The following is a 22,306-nucleotide window of genomic DNA, read 5'->3' as shown; positions in this document are numbered from 1 at the left end:
TGGTGAATGGTGTTGAATTCTATGGAAAGTTCAACTAAAAGAGAAATAAAGGATCCATTTAGTGAAGCAGAGATCACTTATGATCTAAAGGTGTGGTGATGCCAAGCAGTCATTAGTAAGGAGTCAGAATGCAATGGCTTGAGTGAGAATAAAATATAATAAATAGTAATGAAATGCAATGACACTTTGAGAATTTTTCTAAGAGGGATAGAGAGCAAAAATAGTATTTTTATTGAGCTTGAGGTCTAATGATGTTAAAAATTACATGTAATTTTAAACTGATGTGAAGGATAATATTAAGAAAATATTGAATATTCAAAAAGAAAGTGGAGTGATAAATAGTGTGTGAATCTTGGGTGGTGGGGTGGATAGACTCAAATATAGTTAAAATTGGCTTTATTGAAGAGGAAGAAAAACACCTCTGTTGAACAGGAGAGAAGATAAAATGCATGCATATATATAGAGAAAGATGAGGTAATCTGTTAGTTTTTCTTTTTCTGTGATATAGGTCATCTTCTGAGAACAAAGAGAGGGTGTGGAAGAGAGATTTGTTAAGAATGGAGAATATGTGATAAAATCAGTTGCAGAGAATGTGAAAGAATAATGACCTGAAGAAAGCAATAGGACGCCTAGCAGCATTAAAGCAATTTGGTGCTGGTGACAAAGAATTTGTATTGGAGTAAATCTTACCTCTTCTAAAAGCACTTGGCTTCTCAGGTGTTGACAGACAGAAACAGATAACTTATCTCAAGCATAGGATAATGATTTTATTGAACAAGTGGGACCAAAATATGTTCAAGAAAGTTAGTGATTGACAGAAGAGAATCAAGGTTGACCTGAAAGAAGGTGAAGAAAGAAATATACTGATGGAGTGGAACAGGGTCAAGTTGGAGACAGGGCTGGAGATGTCAATGAGATCAGAGCATTTTCATGTTGGAGAAAGATGAATAAGCAATCTCGAAAGGTAAGAGTGTTTGTAGATGGTGGGAAGTTTTAATAAGACATTTTTTGATATGAAACACTTAAAGGTATGACAAGGACCGAGATGTTCCAATGGGAGGGCTTGGCTGAGGCAGAGTGGGGAAGTCACTTGGGGATGGGGAGAAAGAAAAACTGAGTGGCCAGGGTGTAAGTGGATGGTTCACAGAGACATTGATGAATCAGAAGACTGTGATCCATTATTATGAGTCAATATCAATAACACCTGGGAGCACATAAACCATGATGAGAGGAGGGAAAAGGAATGTTAGGGTGACTTAAGGAAGATGGGATCAGTATGTGATTCTCTGTCATCTGGTACAAACTAACAACAAAGACACATTTGGAAATTTATCATAATATGTTGTCTTTTTAACCCACAAGTAGGTGACTATGGAAGTCTTTCAAATTACACAGTTATTAATTATAACATGCCAAACTCTACTACACTATATTACATGTTATAATAAACACAACGTAAACTTCGTTCTGGGTGGTGATAGCAACTACCACTAAATACTACTAAGAATTATCTATTTTAATTTAGCCAGTAAAGCCTAAAACATACTTTCTATTCTGACACATCTGCATACTTTTCTACATATCCCATGGTACTCTTGTTCTGTGTAACATCTAGTAAAATATGTCATTTGGCTCATTTTTCTTTTCCATTACGCTTCAGCTTTGATAAAGGGATATTCTTATTAAGCGGCCATTAAATTAATATTTTTTCAGACCTTTTAAACTAAAAAGTCTGTAATTTATGATAGTTTTCAGAGTACTAAAAGTCATGAGGTATTAAAGCAACATTTTCACTTCTTCGTCAGTATTTTGTGGGAGAGTTAAAACTACAAATTGGCAGTTACGTGAAAACTTCCTGTGTACTTTTTCACATATGTTTTGAACAACAAAAGTTTATGTCAGTATCAGAGTGCTTTTTAACCTAGGGTCTTCTCTAGAGGTTCTTATACCAGATTATCTACCTCATAACTAATTTCAACCTACAACAATTTTACATTATTTTAAGTCTCTGATTTTCCTACAAATTTATCTTCAAGTCAGTGAGTATGATTGCTTCCGTTTATTTCCTTCTCTCAAGAAGTTGAAAATGTATGTAATGATTAGCATTAATTTGAACTAGTAACTCAGAATGTATAAATGATAGTTTAGGAAAAAATAGCTTTTGTAAAATTATGTTGCATGCTTATTTCATAAACAGTGGCATGGAGTATGAATCCACCTATCTCTTTTATTTATTTTTTTGTTTCTTTGTCTTGAAATTTTCCTGGTTTTTTTTTTTTTTTTTTTTTCATTTTTCCCAACTACCTAGGCTCTTTCCTCCAGTAAATTTATTTAAAAAACTATAATTTTCTCATTATTTTGATTTCTTGGATCAGTAGATGTTTTCATTATTTGGTTTGGTACATAACAACAAATTAATTTCCAAAGGGAAAGATTTAGATTAACCTGAAGTCTGTGTAAATAAATGTGTTTTCTTGCACATTGTGCAACACTATGTGACTGCATTTGACTTAAATTTAGTGATTTTATTGGTGAAAATGTGTATCATTAGTATGTTAGTTCATATTTCTTTGGTTAGTGGTGAAATAAAAATCTTTTAGTGTGACTACTGGTGACAAAAAATTTTAGTAATAAAAATAACATTTCTATAATTCAACTTAATTATTTTCCTACTCTGAGTGAGATTAGAAAGTTGTAACTATTTACTTATACTTTCTTTTAATCCTTTATTAGCTTTAGTCTCATGTCTTACATTTAACATTTTGACTTATCTGAAATTTGTTTCAGTATTGTAGTGAAATTAGTGATCTAAGTCTATGTAATGCTTCAGTGTGAACCAATAGTCCATTCTTCCAGTGATTATAGCACTTTTAAACTTTTCTTAGACCATGCTTATTTAATTACTTTTTCTTAATAACAATAGTCATTTTTCTTCCTCCTCTGGTACAAAAATGTAGTTTAATTACATGAAATATTTTAACAGCTCATTCTTACAATACCAATATATTCTTCAATTAAATATCATTTTGCTGTCATTGAGCAAAGTTTTCAGGAAACAATTTAAGGAAGTATAAAAATTTTTAATTAAAAAATTGTATCCCATTTTTTTTTCTGAAATTTACTCTTAAAATAGCCATGGATGTAGAAAATATCCTATGTATAAAATTATTTGATTTTCAACATTTTTAAATTCTCAAAATTTCATCTTTAAGTTACTTTTATCACATGTTCTTTAATTTTCAGTAAAATGGAAAGCAATGCAAACTTGCCAAAACTGTACCTAAAAGTAATCACTGCAAATCTATTACTTTGCTTTATGTATCAATATTTGTTACATTAAATAGTTAAAGGTGTACTAGAGTATCAATCAGAGAAGGCATTGGCACCCAACTCCAGTACTCTTGCCTGGAAAATCCCATGGACGGAGGAGCCTGGTAGGCTGCAGTCCATGGGGTCGCGAAGAGTCGGGTATGACTGAGCGACTTAACTTTGACTTTTCACTTTCATGCATTGGAGAAGGAAATGGCAACCCACTCCAGAATTCTTGCCTGGAGAATCCCGGGGATGGAGGAGCCTGGTGGGCTGCTGTCTATGGGGTCGCACAGAGTCGGACACGACTGAAGCGACTTAGCAGCAGCAGCAGCAGAGTTTCAATATATCAATGTGACATATTAACTTATCTCACAACTCACTTTATTACAAACACATCTGCTAATAACTTTGTTTTTTGTTTTCTGTTTTCCATCTTAACTCTTAGTAAAGTGTAAGAGAAAAAAAAATCTGTGCTGTATAACTTTGGATGTTTAAAAATTGTAAGATAAATTGCTAAAAGTAGAATTGTTTCAAAGCTTGCATACTTTATGTTTTGTAAATATTGGTAAATAATTTTGTACTCACAATCATTTGCTAATACAAAAATATCTGTTATCTAGTGTTTTCACAGGTAAAAGTTATTTTATTCTTTCAATTAGCCTTTTTTATTTATTAATGCATTTGAAGACAATAATTTTTTTTTAATTTTATATTTTACCTTTTTATTTCTTTTGTTCATTTTTGGTGGTTCATTGGCATTGTCTCATTAATTTAGGTGGTCCATGTGCTTGCTTCTGCTTGTGTGTGTATGTGGATAGGTAAATATGACTTGGTTAAGTAGGAAAAAGATGGTAGGCAGGCAGACTGAGAGATAAATTGTTATTTTACAATTGTAAGATTTACCTAGTTCCTGAGAGAGTTTTTCCTATATTAAGAATCTTCTGAATAATGGATTATTTCAGTGATACAACAACCTTTATGTCAACTTGATTTGAGATTAAAAAGCTCTAATATTAAATTTAAATAATAAGTTCTTTGTTAATGTCTTTAATCATAGTCTACACATGATTAACATTATTCATTACATAAAAACTATTGAGAGAAAAAAAAAACTATTGAGAAGCAAATATATATATACTTAATCTACTCCTTTCAAAAAATGATTAAAAGAGGAAATGAAATGTATAATCATATTAAAGGAAAATAAAATCATTCTTCTAAATAAGGATTGCAATGTTGGGAGAGATTTAGTCTCTCATTTGGTCCCTTTTTTACTCTTCTCATGTTATACCTAAATGTTTACTTATACATAAGAATGAAATAATTTTTCACTGTTTGATCTGATGCAATGACCACTTAACTCTTTCCTCACATTTGTCTATTGCATAGATACTAAAGAGAAAGATATCAAGATTGAGCTAAAGGAATCCAAGTCTTTTCAGAAAAAAAAAAATCCTTAAGAATATGCAAAACAAAGGTATTGTAAACAAGCAAGAGGTAACCCACACAGAACTGAAATTTCCCAGATCTCAACAGAAGCAAAAAAGACCCAAAACAAATGAGAGAAATGTCGTATCAAGTGAACAGCTAGCAAGACACAAGGAACTGAAATCACCCAGATTATCTCTCTTTCAGTACAGAAAATGGACGTTTAGGAAAAAAAGAAAAAGTATAATATTACATTTTGTAATTCAGTAGATCTCAGTTCTTGCATTTCGATTACTTCTCTCAAAATCTTTATTAAATTGCCACATTACACTATTTATTTATCTTCAGGACTGTCCTTGATTATTTTAGGATATTTCTGTGGAATTGTTTGTCTCTTAAATAGTCCTTCACTATGTTCATTTCTTCTAAAATTGTACTGATCCAAATTCCAACACAATTGCATTATTTGTAAGAACTATTATATGAATTCTATTGCTTCTTTCGTGTATTATTTTAAAATAATTCTTGATGCCAGTCTTCAATTCAGTTCAGTCTAACTCAGTTCCACAATTATTTTTTGAATTTGTACTGTGGGCCTGCTCTGGACAAAATGGTGCCTATAAAGGTAAAGAAGCAATAATCACTTAACTTCAAAAAACTAACAAGAGTCTATTAGCAGAGAGACAGACTACAGAAAGAAAAAGAATGTTTTGGAGGCAAAGTTTTTTAAGACTCTACAATCATTTGGATATTGGAGGTAAAGGTGAGAAATTAGTAGAATAAGATAGCAAGGTTCCTAACTTAAGTGACTGAGTAGTTAATCATCTTAACCACCATTAAGAAAAATATGTAATCCAGTAAAAGTCAGATCATGTATGGTATTTGAATCATTTCTTAATCAGTTCAGAGGACAACATACATAATGAAATGGGATCTGAAAGGTTGAATCTCTAGAAAGAAGATGTAAATGGGCAGGAAAGACTGATGTGAGTAGATAGAACTGCAAATAGAGACGATGTGAATGAAAGGTCTACCATAGAAAAGGGCAACATGTAAGAATTAGCAGAGGAAGACTCAAGAAAGGTACATATGAAATGCATATCCAGAGAGGAGAAATTAAACGATGTCTAATAAAGTGTAAGTGGAAAATTATTTCCTTGGATTTTGCAGTTGGGGTTTTTGTTTGATGATGGAGAAAAGCTTACAAGCTACAACTGAAAGTTAAGGGATCGAAAGAAGTTTAGTATAGGAATAAAAAGAGTCCGGAAAGTATTTTTACAATTTTCACTGATAATAGTAACATAAGAGAAATGACAATGAAAAGTGAAAAAGACCTGAGCCAAGACAAGGAATCCCTTATCTCAAAATATTAGATTTTGAGAGATTTGAGCCCATATATAGACTAATCAGATAAAGTTTATAAAAAAAAAGAGATGATGAAGAAAAGGGCACAAAAAAAGATAATTTTCTCTTAGATAATAAATGCTCTATGGGAGACTGGGTGGCATGGAATAAATAGGACATGTAAAAGGTTTTGACTTGAATCATAGAGAAATTGCTCATCTTCTGAAAAAAGAAGACAATGACAACAGGGTATGAATATATAAATATACATACACACACGTACATACAGATATAGGAGTGGGCAAGTTAAAGAAATTCATAACCTCAACTATTTTGGTAAAATAAGAGAAATATCTTGGTGTTTAGATAGAGCTTCTCCGAGGCTTGATTTTTGTTTGTTTGTTTGTTCGTTTTTAACTATCTGGAGGACTTGGGGCAGAAGTTGACCAAAACTGCTGCTGCTGCTGCTAAGTCGCTTCAGTCCTGTCTGACTCTGTGCGATCCCATAGACGGCAGCCCACCAGGCTGCCCCGTCCCTGGGATTCTCCAGGCAAGAACACTGGAGTGGGTTGCCATTTCCTTCTCCAACGCATGAAAGTGAAAAGTGAAAGTCAAGTTGCTCAGTTGTGTCCGACTCTTCGCGACCCCATGGACTGCAGCCTACCAGGCTCCTCCGTCCATGGGATTTTCCAGCCAAGAGTCTGGAGTGGGGTGCCATCACCTTCTCCATGACCAAAACTAAGAGGATTGAATTTAGTATTTTGCTCCCTCATTGCTTAATCTCAAAACCTGAAAGTAAAGTTTGACTCCTCACACTCAAGTAGTGTGTTCAAGCTGACCTGCTTCTCTCTTGGACTGAGATTCATATGTTTTCACGGAGATTACTGAGACAGACTCTCAAAAGTCTCACATCTTCCACTTTTTCAATCCTTTCCTTATATTTCAAGCAAAATGATCATGACTTTTTAAACAAAGTTCTTACACAATTTTCTATTATTCTTAAAGTTAAAAAAAAAAAAAAATAGTCCTCTAGTCATACAGACTATCTCTCCATCTCCATCCCTTCCTTTACTGAGCTCCACTAGATTGTATTTCAGTTCCAAGCTTTCTGTCCTTTAAAAGTGTTTACAGAGATTGCCTCTCCAAGTTGAAGACACCCTCTCTCCATCCCCCATGCTTCTCCTGCTTTAAGGAATAATGAATTTTTATTTTCCTCCAATTTTAAGTATGATGCCACTTTTTGACAGAAACATTTTCTAACATTATGCTGAAACTTGGTGTGTGCCTAATTGCTCAGTTGTGGCTGACTTTTTGCAACCCCATGGACTGCAGCCCACCAGGCTCCTCTGTCCACGGGGATTCTCCAAGCAAGTATTGCCATGGAATGGGTTGCCATGCCCTTCTCCAGGAGATCTTCCCAACCAGGGAATTGAACCCAGGTCTCTCACATTGAAGGGGGATTCTTTACTGTCTGAGCCACAAGGGAAGCCAAAACTTGATGAACATGCTCATATATCTTTATAAAATTTATGACAGCTATTTTTTTCTTGACAAAAGATAATAATGTATTTTGTTACTTCCCTTTTGACTGATATACTGAATGACTGATTGGCTAATAAAATGGATAAGAAAGCTGTGGTACATATACACAATGGAGTATTACTCAGCCATTAAAAAGAATACATTTGAATCAGTTCTAATGAGGTGGATGAAACTGGAGCCTATTATACAGAGTGAAGTAAGCTAGAAAGAAAAACACCAATACAGTATACTAACACATATATGTGGAATTTAGAAAGATGGTAACAATAACCCTGTATATAAGACAGCAAAAGAGACACTGATGTATAGAACAGTCGTATGGACTCTGTGAGAGAGGGAGAGGGTGGGATGATTTGGGAGAATGGCATTGAAACATGTATAATATCATATATGAAATGAGTCACCAGTCCAGGTTCGATGCATGATACTGGATGCTTAGGGCTGATGCACTGGGATGACCCAGAGGGACGGTACGTGGAGGGAAGAGGGAGGAGGGTTCAGGATGGGGAACATATGTATACCTGTGGCAGATTCATGTTGATATATGGCAAAACCAATACAATATTGTAAAGTTAAAAAATAAAGTAAAAAAGAATGTTAATGTTCAATGGAATTTATAATTAATATTTTTATTTGCATGACACTATGCTTCCTGGTGGGGCTTCCCTGGTGGCTCAGAGGTTAAAGCATCTGCCTCCAATGCAGGAAACCTGGGTTTGATTCCTGGGTCGGGAAGATCTCCTGGAGAAGGAAATGGCAACCCACTCCAGTATTCTTGCCTGGAGAATCCCATGGATGGAAGAGCCTGGCAGGCTATAGTCCACCAGGTAACAAAGAGTTGGACACTACTGAGAGACTTCACTTCACTTCACTTCACTTCACTTCACTTCATGCTCCCTGGTAGCTCAGCTGGTAAAGCATCCACCTGCAATGCAGGATACTCAAGTTCAATTTCTAGCTTGGGAAGTTTTCCTGGAGAAGGGATAGTCTACCCACTTCAGTATTCTTGGGCTTCCCTGGTGGCTCAGATGGTAAAGAATCTGCCTGCAATGCGGGAGACCTGGGTTTGATCCCTGGGATTGGAAGACCCCTTGGAGAAGGAAATGGCAACCCACTCCAATATTCTTGCCTGGAGAATCCCTGTGGACAGAGGAGCCTGGCAGGCTACAGTCCATGGGGTCCCAAAGAGTTGGACACAACTGACCGACTAAGCACAGGACATTATTTTCTCTATCTAGATGTATTTCATTTCTGAGTTTACTAGAAGAAAGTATATTTGCGGAGTGCTCAGAGTTAATAATTTATAAAATCATAGGCAAAGGAGGCTCAAAGATGATGGTGGAGGTGGTTCAGGTGACATACCTGGAGCCTCAAGCAGGATAAGAAGTGAGATCAAGAAGAATCTATTAGGGAGGAAATTTGAGTATGGAAAAATTAGAGTTCTAAATGTGGCTAAGAAATGGTTTTATTCAGGATGAACACATTCAAGAATTTAAAAAATGAATGATTTCCCTCTAAGAGTGAAACATTTTGGTGTTCAGTTTTATATTTGATGTTTTCTGGGAAAGGATGAAGCTTCATCATTGTTTCTGTTTCCTTTAGTGTCACACCACCAATCTACAAAGTGGCAAGTGTTAGCTTGGAGCCTAGGGATCTTGTGTGTGGTCCTGATGATAACACTGCGTGTCTTGCTTGCAAACTGTAAGTAATTGAGAAAATATCTGTTCTTATTACAATCAGTATGTCAGCAACATGTTTCAATGATTTGAAATCAGGACTGAATTTTTACATTGTCTTAATATTTTATCCTAAAGAGAACTAATTACTATCATGATTTTTGCCATAGTATTTTCTAGCAGAGAAGACCAAAACCAAAAACTATCAACTGTTCCCACTCTATCTTCTAAAACTGGTGGTAAGTATTCTCTCTGTTCAGTCTAATTCTAATATTGATTACTGGCCTAAAGAGTTTATTTTCCTGACATCCACAAAACTTTGGTCAATCATGATAGAAAAATATCATTTTATAGTATGTTCAGTTTTTCATTAAGGAAAAATTAATATTGGGCAAAAGAAGAAAGATTAATATAGGAGAATGTGAAAATACTCAAAGTGTCATGTGTATAAGTATTGTTTGTGATTTGATTCTTATTAGGAGAAAAAAGGGATTTAAATTATATTGAGGTAAAGGTGTGAGAAATGGGTGGAGGATGTCTAAAAGATAGAAAGAAAACAAGTGAAAAGCCAGGGAATTGTGTCTCTTTAGCAATTTTTCTTTCTCACTTTCTCTGATGGAGATGATTAGCATTTTTTAAATTATAAGCATATATATTTTACATTAATATTTATTGTACATCCAGATTCAGTGGCCATGATATAGAACGTTGTTTTTAGTTTTCTCTCTTTTTCACATATTGCAAGTTTACTCAAATCCTTATCAGTAAATTCAGCACTTATAAAGAAAAAGATATATCTATTCCTAATTGAGCCTGTCATTCCAGGAAGTTGGGATTTTTCCCTTCTGTTATTCTTTTGGGGAAATCATTGCATTTTCATGAACAGGGTTGGACTTTCAGGAACAATGCATTTGCCAAGAAACAAAGTATCTTTCCACACACACACACAAAATAGAAGGGTAGGGCTCCTATATGAACCAAAAGCATTGCCCATGAGTATTACCCATGAACTATCTTCTAAGCAGTTAAAAAGGAAAGAAAAATTATGACAATAATGGAGTAATTCAAGCATGACGTGAAAATAATTTGGCTTAGCATTCTCCAAGAAATTAGAGACAAACATTTATGAAAGGAGAAAAGTCAAAGTATGAAAAAGATGGAAGAAAGAACTAATTTCAAGTTTTATTAAAAATAAATTGCCTGAATAAAAAGGGAACATCCCAATAGGTTCAAGAAACAGGAGACTAGACAACACAGCTACTAGTTTTTATTATAATCAGTTATTGTTTTAGAACCTGTTTGATGGCTCTTAGAAAGAATAAAATCTATAAATGCCAAATATTAGCCATTTATATGGCTTGTGTTTTTGTTTTCCATTCATTCACCTGGTTTGAAAATTCAGTTCAGTTCAGTTGCTCAGTCATGTCCGACTCTTTGTGACCCCATGGACAGCAGCATACCAGGCCTCCCTGTCTAAAACCAACTCCCAGAATTTACTCAAACTCATGTCCACTGAGTCGGTGATGCCATCCAACCATCTCATCCTCTGTCGTCCCCTTCTCCTCCTGCCTTCAATCTTTCCCAGCATCTGGGTCTTTTCAAATGAGTCAGTTATTCGCATCACGTGGCCAAAGTTATGGAGTTTCAGCTTCAACATCAGTCCTTCCAATGAATATTCAGGACTGATTTCCCTGAGGATGGACTGGTTGGATCTCCTTGCAGTCCAAGGGACTCTCAAGAGTCTTCTCCAACACCACAGTTCAAAAGCATTAATTCTTTGGCCTTCAGCTTTTTTTATAGTCCAGCTCTCACATCCATACAAGACTACTGGAAAAACCATAGTTTTGACAACATTACTTTGTTGGCAAAGTAATGTTTCTGCTTTTTAATATGCTGTCTAGGTTGGTCATAACTTTTCTCCTAAGGAGCAAGTGTCTTTTAATTTCATGGCTGCTGTCACCATCTGCAGTGATTTTGGAGCCCGAAAAGATAAAGTCTCTCACTGTTTTCAATGTTTCTCCATCTGTTTGCTATCAAGTGATGGGACCAGATGCCATGATTTTAGTTTTCTGAATGTTGAGTTTTAAGCCAACTTTATCGCGCTTCTCTTCCACATTCATTAACACTCTTTAGTTCTTCACATTCTGCCATAAGAGTGGTGTCATCTGCATATCTGTGATTATTGACATTTCTCCCAGCAATCTTGATTCCAGACTGTGCTTCATCCAGCCCAGCATTTCTCATGATCTACTCTGCATATAAGTTAAATAAGCAGGGTGACAATATACAGCCTTGCAATACTCCTTTCCCTATTTGAACCAGTCTGTTGTTCCATGTCCCATTCTAACTGTGGCTTCCTGAACTTCATGCAGATTTCTCAGGAGGCAGATCAGGTGGTCTGGTATTCCCATCTCTTGAAGAATTTTCCACAGCTTGTTGTTATCCACATAGTCAAAGGCTTTGGCATAGTCAATAAAGTAGAAGTAGATATTTTTCTGGATCTCCCTTGCTTTTTCAATGATCCAACAGATGTTGGCAATTTAATCTCTGGTTCCTCTAACCTTTCTAAATCCTGCTTGAACATCTGGAAGTTCATGGTTCACATATTGCTGAAGCCTGGCTTGGAGAATTTTGAGCATTACTTTGCTAACGTGTGAGATGAGTGCAATTGTGCAATAGTTTGAGCATTTGGCCTTGCCTTTCTTTGGGATTGGAATGAAAACTGACCTTTTCCAGTCCTGTGGCCACTGCTGAGTTTTCCAAATTTGCTGGCATATTGAGTGCAGCATGTCACAGCATCAATTTTCAGGATTTGAAATAGCTCAACTGGAATTCCATCACTTCCACTAGCTTTGTTCATAGTGATGTTTCCTAAGGCCCACTTGACTTCACATTCCAGGATGTCTGGATCTAGGTGAGTGATCACACCATTGTGGTTATCTGGATCGTGAAGATCTTTTTTGTATAGTTCTTCTGTGTATTCTTGCCACCTCTTCTTAATATCTTCTGCTTCTGTTAGGCTCATACCATTTCTGTGCTTTATTGTGCCCATCTTGCATGAAATGTTCCTTTGGTATCTTTAATTTTCTTGAAGAGATCTCTAGTCTTTCCCATTTTGTTGTTTTCCTCTATTTATTTGCATTGATCGCTGAAGAAGGCTTTCTTATCTCTCCTTGCTATTCTTTGGAACTCTGCATTCAAGTGGGTATATCTTTCCTTTTCTCCTTTTATCTTCATTGTCTCAAAAATGACAGAATCATCTCCATTCATTTCCATGGCAAACCATTCAATATCACAGTAATCCAAGTCTATGCCCCAACCAGTAATGCTGAAGAAGCTGAATTTGAATGTCTCTATGATGGTCAACACCGAAATCAGATTGATTATATTCTTTGCAGCCAAAGATGGAGAAGCTCTATACAGTCAGCAAAAACAAGACCAGGAGCTGACTGTGGCTCAGACTATGAACGCCTTGCTGCCAAATTCAGACTTAAATTGAAGAAAGTAGGGAAAACCATTAGACCATTCAGGTATGACCTAAATTAAATCCCTTATGATTATACAGTGGAAGTGAGAAATAGATTTAAGGGCCTAGATCTGATAGATAGAGTGCCTGATGAACTATGGAATGAGGTTCGTGACATTGTACAGGAGACAGGGATCAAGACCATCCCCATGGAAAAGAAATGCAAAAAAGCAAAATGGCTCTCTGGGGAGTACTTACAAATAGCTGTGAAAAGAAGAGAAGCGAAAAGCAAAGAAGAAAAGGAAAGATATAAACATCTGAATGCAGAGTTCCAAAGAATAGCAAGAAGAGATAAGAAAGCCTTCCTCAGTGATCAATGCAAAGAAATAGAGGAAAACAACAGAATGGGAAAGACTAGGGATCTCTTCAAGAAAATCAGAGATACCAAAGGAACATTTCATGCAAAGATGAGCTCAATAAAGGACAGAAATGGTATGGACCTAACAGAAGCAGAAGATATTAAGAAGAGATGGCAAGAATACACAGAAGAACTGTACAAAAAAGATCTTCACGACCCAGATAATCACGATGGTGTGATCACTGACCTAGAGCCAGACATCCTGGAATGTGAAGTCGAGTGGGCCTTAGAGAGCATCACTACGAACAAAGCTAGTGGAGGTGATGGAATTCCAGTTGAGCTATTTCAAATCCTGAAAGATGATGCTGTGAAAGTGCTGCACTCAATATGCCAGCAAATTTGGAAAACTCAGCAGTGGCCACAGGACTAGAAAAGGTCAGTTTTCATTCCAATCCCAAAGAAAGGCAATGCCAAAGAATGCTCAAACTACTGCACAATTGCACTCATTTCACACGCTAGTAAAGTAATGCTCAAAATTCTCCAAGCCACACTTCAGCAATATGTGAACCGTGAACTTCCTGATGTTCAAGCTGGTTTAGAAAAGGCAGAGGAACCAGAGATCAAATTGCCAACATCCGCTGGATCATAGAAAAAGCAAGAGAGTTCCAGAAAAACATCTATGTCTGCTTTATTGACTATGCCAAAGCCTTTGACTGTGTGGATCACAATAAACTGTGGAAAATTCTGAAAGAGATGGGAATACCAGACCACCTGACCTGCCTCTTGAGAAATTTGTATGCAGGTCAGGAAGCAACAGTTAGAACTGGACATGGAACAACAGACTGGTTCCAAATAGGAAAAGGAGTAAGTCAAGGCTGTATATTGTCACCCTGTTTATTTAACTTATATGCAGAGTACATCATGAGAAATGCTGGGCTGGAAGAAACACAAGCTGGAATCAACATTGCCGGGAGAAATATCAATAACTTCAGATATGCAGATGACACCACCCTTATGGCAGAAAGTGAAGAGGAACTAAAAAGCCTCTTGGAAAGTGAAAGTGGAGAGTGAAAAAGTTGGCTTAAAGCTCAACATTCAGAAAACGAAGATCATGGCATCTGGTCCCATCACTTCATGGGAAATAGATGGGGAAATAGTGGAAACAGTGTCAGACTTTATTTTTCTGGGCTCCAAAATCACTACAGATGGTGACTGCAGTCATGAAATTAAAAGACGCTTACTCCTTGGAAGGAAAGTTATGACCAACCTAGATAGCATATTGAAAAGCAGAGACATTACTTTGCCAACAAAGGTTCGTCTAGTCAAGGCTATGGTGTTTCCTGTGGTCATGTATGGATGTGAGAGTTGGACTGTGAAGAAGGCTGAGCACCAAAGAATTGATGCTTTTGAACTGTGGTGTTGGAGAAGACTCTTGAGAGTCCCTTGGATTGCAAGGAGATCCAATCAGTCCATTCTGAAGGATGTCAGCCCTGGGATTTCTTTGGAAGGAATGATGCTAAAGCTGAAACTCCAGTACTTTGGCCACCTCACGCTAAGAGCTGACTCATTGGTAAAGACTCTGATGCTGGGAGGCATTGGGGGCAGGAGGAGAAGGGGACGACAGAGTATGAGATGGCTGGATGGCATCACTGACTCGATGGAGGTGAGTCTGAGTGAACTCTATCCTCCGGGTATACTGGCCACTATCACTTTGCTAGGGTATGTGATTGACATTAGTGATGTGAGGTGGGACTTCCTCTCTAGTCAAGTGGCTGTTGCTGTCTGTCAAGTGCTGGATCTGCTCCCAGTTGCTAGAGTAAAAACCCTGAGGGACAGACTCGATCAGCCTCCATTGCCCTTGAGTGCATGCCCTGACACAAAGTGGGGTGCTTGCTGAAGCAAGTGTGACCCATGTACTTACAGAAGACCTATGCACGACCTATGGAGGTGTCCATGGCTCCACTCAGAAGCAGCTTGGGCTTGCATCCCTTCCCCTGTTGTGATAATCCCAGATCTAGTGCAAGGCTGTAGTGTGGAGAATGCTGAGGCTAGGGGTCAGGGCACTGTGGCTGCAGGAAGTGAGCTGGCTGTGCTGCTATCGAAGATCTGGGCTGTCTCTGTGGCATTCTTCTCCCAGCCCTGTCTGCCACAGATCCAGCTCTGTACTGAGGTATGAAGTGGGTGGAGCTGGGGTGCTCTCAACTGGGAGAGGAACCGCTGAGTGCTCCTGTGGGTGCTGAGAATGGCTGTCACTGCCCTCACCCGAAACACACCTCAGGCTCATCCAGGCTGCCTCTGTGTAGTTACATCAGGTCCTCCCTCAGTATCTGTCTACTGGGACTCAGCACGAAGCCACTGAACACTCCTGCAGTGCTGCCCTGCAGGTTTGCTGACAATGGCTAGCATCGCCCCACCCAGATCACTCTCTAGGCCTCCCAGTCTGTCCCTGCAGAACTAGACAGAGTCTTTTCCCAGGGCCTGTTTGGCTGGATAGGACACCAAACAATGGTGTGGAGTGAGCAGGACTGGGGTGATCACCTCTTTGTATTGAAATTTGTGGCAATGCAGCAGTCACCATTGCAAGACTCTCCCCACCCTGACTGTTAGCCAACCAGCACAAACACTGTCCTCATAAGTAGAGTCTAGGCTTTTAGAGCCCTCTTTCTGTCCCAGGAGTTCCCCCATCAGGCAATAGGGCTTGTCTCCTACACACAGGATCCAGCACTGGGATGCCCAGACTATGGCTTATTCTGCTTATTCCACAGGGTGAGGGTTCTTCTCTTTCCTTTCAGATCCCTCCCAAGGGTGCAAGGCCCTGAACTGATGCCGTTTTTTCCCCCATCCTACCAGGTTACAATTTTCTTGCCGTTTTGGTTGTATGGGAGTTCTGCCAGTTTCCAGTTAGTTTTTCATGAAAATTGCTCCATATATAGATGTCTTTTTGATGTGTTTGTGTGGGTAGATGAATTTCATGTCCTGCTACTCTATCATCTTACTCTCCCTCAAGTATATGTTTTTGATGATTTAAAAAATATTATTAAAAATGCAAATTACATGTTTATTAAATAAAGTATAATTTTTAAATTTTTTTGCTGAATTTTATTCTGTATATTTAAAATCATTAATAATAAACATTTTTGACAAAAGGGAATAACTCATCAGTTACTTTCAGTGCTTGCATGTTTATACGTTGTTTAGCCTCTTATTTTATTTTTAATATTTATTTATATGGCTGCTCCAGGTTTTAGTTGCAGTATGTGGGATGAAACCCAGGCCCCCTGCATTGGGGGCAAGGAGTATTGGCCACTGGACCACCAGAGAAGTCTCTGGCCTTTTAAATATGCATGTATAATTTTAATCACATCAAATAATCTTGTAATATTATTTGGAATGCATTTTCCTTATAGGTAAAATTTGATAACAAATTTTAAGTAGAAAAGTATAATACATGAGCTAAATGTTATTGTTAGCTATGGTTTGTATAAAATTTGCCGAGGAACATTACAAAAAATGCTCTCTTTGCTTTCTACCTAATATCTGTATAACAAGCACAAAGGTATAGTAATTGTGTTAGTAGTACTGATTCATAGTACAGAGTACACATTAAATGAGTTTATATTTTCTAGAATGTTCCTGTGACCTTTGTTCCACTCACTGGATTGGATTTGGAAATAGTTCTTACTATCTTTTCAGTCAAGCCAGAACCTGGGTGGAAAGCCATGCTGCCTGTGCAGAGCTGAATTCCCACCTTCTAAAGATTGATACTAAGGGAGAGCTGGTAGGATAGACACTTCTGTTTTTGGTGGTGGTGGTGGTGGTGTTATACTGTAACCATATTTGGTTTGAAAGTGTTAGTGATTGACACCATAATTTGGGAAAACTGGAGATTCTCAAAAGTATATGATATTTTCTTTCTTTGACTCAATTTTCTTAGGGAGAGATTAGAGAAACTCTACTTTTTGACTGTTTAATGCTAGAAGAAAAAAAATCACATTAACAAATGAGATATCTTGAGAAAAAAAATCTTTTTAACACTAAGTAAATGTATGCAAGCCCTTGGGAGAACTTTAACCAATAACCTTTGAAAGGAGTGGATTATAATATGTGTACTTTTCTGGTTTATGATTTTTTTCCTAATAGGAAATTTTATCAGTGCTAGAAGCAAAAGGATGGATAGGTCTTCAAATCAGTGAATCCTGGTTATGGGAAGATGGCACCACAGTAAATGAAAACCTGTAAGGACAGTATTTTGATAACTGAACTTTTCTGTGTGTATAGGGATGTGTGTATGTTATGTGTGTAGGGCACAGAAAGATCAGCTAAGAAAAAGGAAGTTGTTATGTTTTTTGACAATCATCCTGTGAGATTTAATTGGGGGAAAATTGCCAGTTCTTTCTAAAAAATTTCACCTTTAGGAACTTTACATTTTTAACTTTACTGGACTCAGGATAAATTTGTGCATAGTTTTAGGCAAGCTTATAAATCTATAGACTTCTGTTGTATTTTTATTTGTCATTTGGCTTATAATTCTACTTAAACAGGATAGGATTAGGTATTGTCTAATACTTTCTGTTAAATTTTAATATTTTGTAATTAAAGACTATTAATCTTCAGAGTTTTGTTCTTGTTTTGATTTGTTTAGTTTGTTCTTTTACTGTTTCTTATTTTGTTTTTGCTGATTTTAAGCTTGTGAGTTGGCATTTGTAGATATCACACCTTGCTTTACAATTTTTTTTGCAGATTCGAATTCCTGAAAATGGATGATGAGAGCTGTGCATATATTGAAGGAAATTATGTTTATACTGCTAACTGTTTATCTGGGAAATCTTACATCTGTGAGCTTACCATATAGCAGCTGAATTTTGCTAATACATATTGTTGGTGAATTTTAATTAATTAAAAAGTACAAAATATGTTGTTGCTTTTATAAAATGTTATAAATTATTACTAAAGCTTTTTTTTAACTGCACACAGAATACTTTAGCTAAATTTTTGAATTTTAAATATATTCTAAGTGAGGAAAATTTATCACCCAAATTCCTTGGGAGCAAGTATTTTCCCTACAATAACTCATATTAATATTTTTTAATTTAATAAAGTTAAAAGCACTTTTTATGAACTAAAACATTTGTAAAATTAGGGATACAAAAATAAAAAGTGCTTCTATATCAGTTAGGGTTCTGGCATGAAATAGACATCATTTAAGATTGTTCAAGAGGTTTAAAGTGATGAGGACACTCACCATATTGGTGAGGTTTAATGGAAAAAACAAGAAATAACAAGATTTGTAGACCTCTCCTTGGGGGCAAGTCTTGGGGGCAAGCCAGGGTGCTTGTGTTCAAGCACACTCCTTAAGAGCAGAGTCCAGGCTTCCCACAGTCCTTCCATCTGTCCTGGTACTTCTACCATTAGCCACAGGTACTTGTTTCCCCCACAAAAGACTCCAGGACTGTCACACCCAATCTGTGGCCTGACCCATTCAATCCCAAGAGTGGGTCTCCATCAGTATAATCTCTCTTTCCTTTGAGTCCCCTCCAAGGAGCACCAGTCCTGACCCAATCACTTCTCTTCCCTGCCTACCTGATTACTTGTGTATCTTTCTTACAGTTTGGTTATACGGGAGTCCTTTTGCCAATTTCCAGTTAGGTTTCAGTGAGAATTGTTCCACATGTGGATGTATTTTTGACACATTCATGAGAGGGCAGGTAAACTTTATGGCCTCTTACTCTGCCATCTTAATCTGAAAAGTGTTAGTCATTCAGTTGTGTCTGACTTTGCAACCCCATGGACTCTAGTTCACCAGGCTCCTCTGTCCATAGGATTCTCCAGTCAAGAATATTGGAGTGGGTTGCCATTCCCTTCTCCAGGTCTTGATCTGAACCTCCTTTATTTACTTGGAATATAGCATGACTCCCTTTTGATCTATAAAATTTCTGCTGAAAAGGCAAATAATAATGTTATGAGAGTTCTCTTGTATATAACCAGTTGCTTTTTTCTTGCTGCATTTAGTATTCTCTCTTTGCTTTTTATTTTGCCAGTATAATTATAAGTGTTTTTTTGTGAACCCCTCTGAGTTCCTATTGTTTTGGAACTTCTGTGCTCCTGGACAGGGATATTTGCTTCCTTTTCCAGGTTAGAGAAGTTTTATACTCTTATTTCTTCAAATGAGTTCTCTGCCCCTTTCTATCTCCCACTTCCTTCTGGGTCTCTATGATGCAATTGTTTGTGCACTTGACATTATCCCATAAGTGTATTAAACTGTCCTAATTTTTGAAATTCGTTTTTCTTTATTCTGTTCAAGTCAAGCAATTTCCACCATTCTCTATCAGTTTGCTCATCTGTTCATCTGGGTCATCTAATCTGTTGCTGATTCCCCCATGTGTATTTTAAAATTTTAACTATTGAAATCTCCAGCTCTGTGTTTCTTCTGATATTTTCTAACTCTTTGCTAAAATCTGTGCTCACCCACTCTTCTCCCGAGTTCACTGAGCATCCCCATGATCATTTCCTTGAATTCTGTTAGATAGATCAGTTACCTTCACTTTGTTTACTTCTTTTTCTGTGATTTATTTGTTCCTTAATTTGAAACATCCTGTCTCCATCATTCTCTCTGATTCTCTATATTTGTTTCTCAGTGTTAGGTAGTTTGGTCATGTTTCTGGTTCTTGGAGAAGTGATCTTACGTAGGAGATGTCTTATGGGGCCCAACAGTAGACTTCTCTGGTTACAGAGCCATATGCTCTAGAGGTGACTCTGTGTGGGATGCATAGGCCAACTAACTACTATTGGGACACTGGTAGATGTGGTTAGTCCCTTGTTGGTTATGTTTGCAGAAAACATTTTTCCATGTTGTCATATTTTTTTTTCACTTTTCCAATAGTATCTTTTTGATAGACACAAAGACTTTATTCCCAAGATTTATTGAGATATAATCAACATATAACATTAAGTCAAACATTTAGATTTGATAGATTTATATACTGCAGAATGACTACCATCATTGCATTGACTATACCTCTGTCCTATCACAGAGGTACCTTTCTTTTTCATGATAAAACTTTCAAGATCTATTTTATAAGCAACTTCCAAGAATATACTACAATATTATTACTTTATTCATCATGCTGTACATTAGATCTCTAAAACTTGTTAATCTTACCACTGAAAGTTCATTCAGTTCAGTTCAGTCACTCGGTCATGTCCAACTCTTTGGACCCCATGGACTGCAGCACGCCAGTCTTCCCTGTCCATCACCAGTTCCTGAAGCCTGTTCAAACTCATGTTCATTGAGTCAGTGATGCCATCCAACCATCTCATCCTCTGTTATTCCCTTCTTTTCCTGACTTCAATCTTTCCCAGCATCAGGGTCTTTTCAAATGAGTCAGTTCTTTGCATCAGGTGGCCAAAGTATTGGAGTTTCAGCTTCAGCATCAGTCTTTCCAATGAATATTCAGGACTGATTTCCTTTAGAATGGACTGGTTGGATCTCCTTGCAGCTCAAGGGTCTCCAACACCACAGTTCAAAAGCATTAATTCTTCAGCCTTCAGCTTTCTTTATAGTCCAAATCTCACATCCATTCAAGACTACTGGAAAAACCATAGCTTTGACTAGACGGACCTTTGTTGACAAAGTAATGTCTCTGCTTTTTAATATGCTGTCTATGTTGGTCATAGCTTTTCTTCCAAGGAGCAAGCGGCTTTTAATTTCATGGCTGCAGTCACCATCTGCAGTGATTTCGGAGCCCAAGAAAATAAAGTCTGTCACGGTTTCCACTGTTTCCCCATATATTTACCATGAAGTGATGGGACTGAATGCCATGATTTTAGTTTTCTAAATGTTGAGTTTTAAGCCAACTTTTTCACTTTCCTCTTTCACTTCCATCAAGAGGCTCTTTAGTTCTTCACTTTCTGCCATAAGGGTGGTGTCATATGTGTCAGTCAGTCAGTTCAGTCGCTCAATTGTGTCCGACTCTTTGCAACACCATGAACCATGCATGCCAGGCCTCCCTGTCCATCACCAACTCCTGGAGTCCACTCAAACCCATGTCCATTGTGTCAGTGATGCCATCCCACCATCTCATCCTCTGTCATCCCCTTCTCCTCCTGCCTTCAATCTTTCCCAGCATCAGGGTCTTTTCAAATGAGTCAGCTCTCTGCATCAGATGGTCATGAAGTGATGGGACTGGATGCCATGATCTTAGTTTTCTGTGTTGAGCTGTAAGCCAACTTTTTCACTCTCCTCTTTCACTTTCATCAAGAGGCTCTTTAGTTCTTCTTCATTTTCTGCCATAAGGGTGGTGTCATCTGCATATCTGAGGTTATTGATATTTCTCCTGGCAACCTTGATTCCAGCTTGTGCTTCCTCCAGCCCAGCATTTCTCATGATGTACTCTGTATATAAGTTAAATAAGCAGGGTGACAATATACAGCCTTGATGTACTCCTTTCCCTATTTGGAACCAGTCTGTTGTTCCATGTCCAATTCTAACTGTTGCTTCCTGACCTGCATACAGGTTTCTCAAGAGGCAGGTCATCTGTGTATCTGAGGTTATTGATATTTCTCCCAGAAATCTTTATTCCAGCTTGTGCTTCATCCAGACTAGCATTTCATTACCTTTGACTAATATTTCCCTACCTCACACCAAGTCACTGGTAACTATCACTTCTCTATCTGTTTCTCAGAATTTGACTTCTCCAGATTCCACACATATTTGATATCAAGTAATATTTGTCTATGTCTGTCTGACTTATTTCAATATCAAACTGTCTAGTGTTGCTTTCAGAATATGTAGTTTTGTATTTACCATGCCAAATTCTCTCTTATCACTCTTCAGCTTTAGAAGTAAAATGTCCATTCTTGGCTCTTTGCCCTACTGTACAATTTTTAGAAATACCTTGTTTAGTTCTTGAAAAAAATTAATAATTGGATGTTTATTTTGGTTATACTAAATGTTTATAAAAATTTGGGCAGAGTTTGTGTATTTGTAATGTAAGTAAATATTTCAGTGAATTGGTAAGATATTTCACCATTAATTTAGGTCTTCTTCAGTAATTTTCAATAAAACTTCATAATTCTTTACATAGTAATTGTGTTTATCTTTCACTAGATTTATCCTAGGTATTTAATTTTTTCCTTAATGTAAATCACATCATTTTTTAAATTTATACTGGAAGTGAAACA

General features: G+C 37.1%; 1 protein-coding gene across 2 annotated transcripts; it reads left to right on the top strand.

The window, feature by feature from the left end:
* Positions 1 to 378: 378 nt before the first annotated feature.
* On the top strand, positions 379 to 20,412 carry LOC112584485 (killer cell lectin-like receptor subfamily I member 1). Of its 2 annotated transcripts, none has more exons than XM_025283236.3 (6): positions 379 to 964; positions 9,229 to 9,327; positions 9,473 to 9,541; positions 16,753 to 16,904; positions 17,267 to 17,361; positions 17,867 to 20,412. In XM_025283236.3, exons 2-6 carry the CDS (start codon positions 9,297 to 9,299, stop codon positions 17,976 to 17,978), a joined length of 459 nt encoding a protein of 152 aa, XP_025139021.1. In that variant the 5' UTR covers positions 379 to 964; positions 9,229 to 9,296; the 3' UTR covers positions 17,979 to 20,412. The 2 variants fall into 2 exon arrangements, with proteins under 2 accessions (XP_025139021.1, XP_025139020.1); XM_025283235.2 differs by lacking the exon at positions 379 to 964 and adding an exon at positions 1,916 to 2,039.
* The last annotated feature ends 1,894 nt before the right edge of the window (positions 20,413 to 22,306 follow it).

The sequence above is a fragment of the Bubalus bubalis genome, chromosome 4 (genome assembly GCF_019923935.1).
Source record: "Bubalus bubalis isolate 160015118507 breed Murrah chromosome 4, NDDB_SH_1, whole genome shotgun sequence".
Taxonomy (NCBI): domain Eukaryota; kingdom Metazoa; phylum Chordata; class Mammalia; order Artiodactyla; family Bovidae; genus Bubalus; species Bubalus bubalis.
The sequence above is the reverse complement of the archived record's forward strand: the minus strand, read 5'-3'. Positions and strand labels throughout refer to the sequence as shown.